Below are 6080 nucleotides of genomic sequence, written 5' to 3'. Positions count from 1 at the left end.
TTGACTAATCCCTGCCCACCCTTCACAAAGCTGTCAGGTTGGCGAAACCCCAGGTCGTACAACATTGTCCCAAGTCGGCAAAACTCAAGTCGGTATAACACCATCTTCAAAGGTTTCGACCTTGCTCCAATCGACTTTACTCAAGATCCCAACTGAAGATCTCAAGAGACCACCGCAACATAGATCTCTCCGAGATTTCGGCCGAAGATCTCGGAGAATATCTACGATATACTCGGGATTCGAATTCCTCTACAGTACGTCCCTACTAAATAGGGAGATCTCATCTACGTCACCGCATCTCCTCAACTATAAGTAGGAGTATCTCTAATGGTGAAAGGTACACACAATTACTAGTCCAAAACTCCCTACTCGATCTAACCCAAATTCCTTACTTGACTTAGGTATCAGAGGGTCCCTACACTAGCCAGGGTCTCCTTTATCCTTCCCTTGTACAGGTACATGAAAGCCCAAGAAAGGCTAGCCATATTTCCGCATCAACAACCCTAATCTCTATAACATCCACCATGATGTTTCCATTATATCAATTTTGTACATTCGCTACACCAGCCCATGTTAGGATGTCATCTTAAAAATTAGGCGGATTCAAAACTAAATTGAGCTATTAAAATAAAAACTCTCATAATGTTTTATCGGGAAAGACACTTTTTACAAACCTCTCCCCCCTTTCCTTAAGGCAAATCAAATGCTTTTTTTCTCTTTTTGTAAAGTTGATTATGACTTGCTTGTCACATGTGATTTCTAGGTAATATATGCGCATCTGGCAGATTTAATACTCTGCCCGAGTATTGAACCTTTTTCTCAGAATGGCACAGTTGGTGAGTCCGTGACCAATTGAAATGTGCATGTTCTTCATTTGGAAAACATAATGGAAAAGGGAAGTAATAACAGGTGAACGTATTAGTACCACTCTACAAAATTAGGAACTTCTGTTTCTCAATAAATGTGAAGTGGGTGATGTAGACCATCCATTCTCGTACCAAATTACTCACCATATTCCTAGTGGGCCACAGCTACTCCGACCTCAGTGTTAACATCAAGGCTGTCAACCGGCCGGGCATGGAGTTGTTTATTTTTTCTTAACTTACTCACGCACCCGCCATACGCCCACGCACGCTGTGGTGGGATTTCACCACCTATGGGTTTCGAACCCAAGACCTCGTGTTGAAACTCCTTGGAGTCTACCACTCGGGCAAGGACGGCTTCTGCCCAGATTTTGAGCCTGACGGGCGACCCTATTCAGAATTTTGAGCTTGCTAGACTGAGTCCGGGCATTGACAGCTCTACATCCAAGTGGGGCATTGTTTCCAACCTCTCATGTGTGGATGACGTCCAATCCGTACCTCTGGTCGGCTTCACCGGTGTAGATCATTAAGTAAGAAGACATCAAGCCTATGTACTTATCAGGTTGTTTAATTAATTTATGATTTTGTAGGTCAGCAAGGAGAAATCAGACCACTCATCAGGAATGCTGCACTCACTGTCATCCAATTCTTCTTGATATTAATATCCATTTTTTCCTTTTTCGATCTCTTATTAACACGTTCCTCCCTCTCTCACTGACATCAACAGTGGGACCGAGTAGTAAACATATTAAATGAAAAGTCCATCTGGCATGGTGGTTATCTTTCATCCAAACCGTTCATTAGGTGCACCTAAACAGGAGGAAGGGAAATTCCAAAAACTATATATATATATGTGTGTGTGTGTGTGTGTGTGTGTGTGTGTGTGTGTGTGTGTGTGTGTGTGTGTGCTAATAAGCTTAAGCACAGCTGAAGTGGGTGACATCAACTTACAGATTTTGGTTGTTATTTTACATTCTTCCCTAAGGTCTGGCCCATCTAAGTTGAGTGTGGAGCTGATTTTTTTTTTTTAATGGACGGTAAACATGAAGGGGATCATGTGATGGACGGAGTAAATTTCACACAAATATCACAGTCAGCCCCATAGAGCTCGCATCTTGTACAAGTTGTGTACACCAAATGTTGTAGTGGAGTGTATTTTGTGGTCCTGAAATCCCCTACAAATTGGTATGCTATACATCCAGTACTCAGCCACACCTTCTTTAAACTACCTAGTTTCCCTTTAATTTCAACACTTCCCGTGCCTTTTTATAAGGCAAAGTTTCAATAACTGAAAAATTAATAGCAGGTAAAAAATTCTCATTGCATGCTCATGTTTATAATAGAGATTATAAAATCTTATCAACCAAATGGCCATCTCGCATGAGAATTCAAGGGCCAGGATGTCTTGTTGACTCATTAGATTTGGAAAGCTGAAAACTGACAGCCAAAATATTGTAATTCAAGAAAACATGCATTTGATTGATTGTAATAAAGAAATTATGCATTTGAATTGATCTAATTAAAAATAGCACCTTGCTAGTGTATAAATGTACAGTCATTTTAGGGCTATAAAATCAAGCAAACAAGACCAAATTCATCAAGAATACTTTTCTCTTCTTCTTCCTTACCTCTTTATGGTATTGGGCCGGCCAACCAATTTTCATCCTCAACCCTAATTAAACTCTTCTCTTTTTTTTCTTTTTCTTTTTTGGATTTTAAGTTAGTTAAGATGAGCTGCTTTTTTTTAAAGAGCAAATTACATTTCATGATGGGAACTATACAAGACAATAGACATTCGGGCTGCCCCAGGACTAGAAAAGAACCCAGGGTTGCATACCATAAACCCTCTACAATGTGACTAGGGCCGAGCCAACTACTCCCCACGTTGGATTCTCTAATAGAACCCAGCAATGGGGAGAGGGAGATCCGAAACCTGCCAGAAGAAGAGACTCCCCCGAAGCTCGCTCCCTAAACGGACCAGCCCATTCATCGGGCCATTACTTTCTCTCAGGACATGAACAAAACGAATCTACCCCCTCTTCTTCAGTCTTTCTATTATGGCTGACCAATAGTGCCAGTTCCAAGATGATTGGGATAGGCAATTCAGAGACTCCACCAAAAACTTGGAGTATGATTCAACCACTACCTTAGATAGCCCTTAGTACAAGCAATGGGCGAGGCTGTCATACACCACTCGCAGCCCTGCACTATTATTGGAACCCACACCCCATACCCTATAAAGAATGCGAAAAGGAGGTCACCTTTTTCCCCTCTACAAATACCTCCACCTCCCAAAATCCCCGGGTTCCCTCTAGCTTAAGATGAGCTACTTCTGCTTTAAGTAGCTTATTTTGTTTTCTACTTTTTAAATTAAAGTGATTAAGTAACTTTAAATAAAAAAGCTACTACTAATTCTAATTGATCATAAACCAAACTTACTTATCTCCAATGAGTTACTTATCTACTGTTGTAGGTAGAAAAGTTGCCTTATTTGGTGGTATCCAAACAGGCCCTAGGAGCATAACCCAAGAATAAATGCGACTCTTAATTGACACTGCATCTTGCACAATAATAATTTAGACAGTCTGGATCAATTACCTAATTTTGGGAGCATAACCCGAAAGTTACCCTGGGAGGTGACGATATGATTTGGCCCTTGGAATTCAGATCATTAATTCACTATTTTAATTTTAACTATCCATCTGATAGCCATCAATTGCATGGTTAGGACTCAGCTGCCTACTACTGTAATTTAAAGAGATGCTATATCCACAATGTTCCCCACAGTTAGGATAATCCAGATAGCGGTAGATGAGTGCCCAAGTTAGGAGGTGAATGGAGATATTGGTAGTGTTATCCAAGGGCTTTTTCTATATCACACGACCTAAAGTTCATTCCTCTTAAGGCTAATAGCATTTAGATTGGACTAGACTTGCCAGAACCCATGACATGGCCCAATGAAAATATGCTACGTGTACACTTCGGATGTGAGGTCTACAAATCACTTTGAAGATCATTATCACTTTGAAGATCATTCATACATAAAATAAGGATTCAACCTTTCTCACTGCAGCCCTTCATTTGATGTGCACTTATAGAGCATTTTCATTGGGCCATGTCAGGAGGGTTATAGGCAATTCACGTAATATTTTTAGAGAGAGAGAGAGAGAGAGAGAGAGAGATTTAAGTCTCGTCCGTCCTTCAAAGGATAGTCATGCTTTCCACCCCTTCACGTCACCCACATGACGATCCAGACCCTCTGTTCAGAATCACCAGTTCATGGGATAAATATTACTAATCAGAGGTCATTACCATCCATACAAAGGTTTAGAAACTGCTTTTTTCTAGACTTTTTCCTTGCTCAACTTTGCACCAACGATACATTAAAACCATACCTCTCATCTGTTTTATGACAATTGTAATTACATCTCCTTTTGGATTATCATCACAACTACCTCCCCACTGCTAGAGATCAGTAGAGGACTATATGAAGTGACAACAACACTTAGGAGTTCCTTTTGTCTGCATGTGGGGCCCGTCATTACATAAAAATCGTGTCCAAATAATCTAGCAGGGTCACTTCGTAAATATTGAGCACCCAAAAATCATTCATTGGTGAATCTTACTGTAGAGCGGTCAGGGTGCTAAAATCTCACTAATGGGAAAATCTAAACCATGAAATCGATGCCTTACAAATGCATGGTAGCTAGAAAGGAATATTGGCAGTTGTTAGCCATGAAAGGAGAAAGGGTGGTCCACCAGGTGAATTTGTAGGAATATTGTTCCATCCATGCAATTGTATTCGTTCCCCTAACAACTTCCAACCTCCCTGCTCTATAAATACCCACAACCCACGTCCAACTCCACCATCCCAAATACATCTTCTACAGCTGCTACTATAATTTGTAGGTGTTTGGAGATGGCCTCAAAGAGCTCAGCATCAGCTGCCCTTTTCCTCTCCTTCAACGTTCTCTTCTTTGCTTTTGTCAGTGCCAATGACAGACCTTGCCTTTGTACCCGTTGCTATTGCAACCCAACTCCAAATCCCAGACCCAGACCAACTCCAAACCCCAACCCTAGACCAACTCCCACAACTCCAAACCCCAACCCCACGCCAACTACAAACCCTAACCCTACCCCAACTCCCACAAATCCTAATCCTAATCCTAACCCTAACCCAACTCCTGGAACTCCAAACCCTAACCCTAACCCTAACCCAACTCCCGGAACTCCAAACCCTAACCCTAACCCAACTCCCGGAACTCCAAACCCTAACCCTAACCCAAATCCTGGAACTCCAAACCCTAACCCTAACCCAAATCCCGGAACTCCTTCAGGTGGACGTGGTAGATGCCCTAGAGATGCACTGAAGCTGGGTATATGTGCCAATTTACTAGGGTTGGTGAATGTGGTTGTGGGATCCCCACCAACACTCCCGTGTTGCTCTCTAATCCAAGGGCTGGCCAATCTTGAGGCTGCCGTGTGCTTGTGCACTGCCATCAGAGCCAATATCTTGGGCCTCATTCTCAACATTCCTGTTTCCCTGAGCTTGATCTTGAACGACTGTGGTAGAAGGGTCCCAAATGGATTCCAATGTTAGATGTTCAACCATCTCTAGCTACGACCGTTGGATGGCTTTAGTATCTTCTGTTACCTTATTTTTTATGTTTGAATAAACAACCCTCGATGGTGCCTAGGATTGGGAATGCATTTCTCATGGCCTAGTATCATGGGTTGGGATGGGATGGGATGGGATGATATTGATGTAGTCAATTGCTTTTGTAGTTAGAAATTAATGCTACTTTGTTATGCATACATCTGGGCTCTATGGCTTTGAATAGAGATGCTAATTGCACGATCTCACACGTGGAAATGAGACACATACGTGTAAAATCAGACCCGCTTGTCACCCTATCCGCGGTGTCCAAATTCGACCTATCTAAAATCAGGACGGCATGATCATCATGTGGGCCACACATAGACATGAATTGGAGCATTGGTCAATTCTCTGGCCAGTTCATTTCTTTCTTAGTTACATTGCCCTGTAGGCATGCTTTTTGAGAGATGACATCTATGTTGATGGCGGCACTTGTTTTCACGTGTGAAGCGAGTACACTCAAACAACTGCAATTAGCATTTGTTCATGTATTAATTTTCTTGCACGGTATGTTCGGAGGAGGATTATGTGGCACGTAGTGAGATATGGAGGCTATATTG

The 6080-nt window shown here is 42.0% G+C and overlaps 1 protein-coding gene across 4 annotated transcripts; it reads left to right on the top strand.

Annotated features, from left to right (window-relative positions):
• The first annotated feature begins 4782 nt into the window (after positions 1-4782).
• LOC131249877 (14 kDa proline-rich protein DC2.15-like) lies at positions 4783-5463 on the top strand. 4 transcript variants are annotated; one of them, XM_058250621.1, is made up of 2 exons: positions 4783-4925; positions 5208-5463. In XM_058250621.1, the coding sequence occupies exons 1-2, from the start codon at positions 4783-4785 to the stop codon at positions 5461-5463; spliced, it is 399 nt and encodes a 132-aa protein (XP_058106604.1). The 4 variants fall into 4 exon arrangements, with proteins under 4 accessions (XP_058106604.1, XP_058106603.1, XP_058106602.1 ...); XM_058250620.1 differs by having other exon boundaries at positions 4783-4943; positions 5193-5463; XM_058250619.1 differs by having other exon boundaries at positions 4783-5014; positions 5207-5463.
• The last annotated feature ends 617 nt before the right edge of the window (positions 5464-6080 follow it).

The sequence above is a fragment of the Magnolia sinica genome, chromosome 6 (assembly GCF_029962835.1).
Source record: "Magnolia sinica isolate HGM2019 chromosome 6, MsV1, whole genome shotgun sequence".
Classification (NCBI taxonomy): Eukaryota; Viridiplantae; Streptophyta; class Magnoliopsida; order Magnoliales; family Magnoliaceae; genus Magnolia; species Magnolia sinica.
This window is presented reverse-complemented; position numbering and strand designations above follow the sequence as displayed.

What these genes read in the sequence shown, in the direction of transcription:
- LOC131249877 (XM_058250618.1), top strand. Translation starts at nt 4,783, where the DNA reads ATGGCCTCAAAGAGCTCAGCATCAGCTGCCCTTTTCCTCTCCTTCAAC. An exon ending in AACCCAACTCCTGGAACTCC is followed by an intron (nt 5,058 to 5,183) that starts AAACCCTAACCC and finishes CCCTAACCCAAA; the next exon opens with TCCCGGAACTCCTTCAGGTG.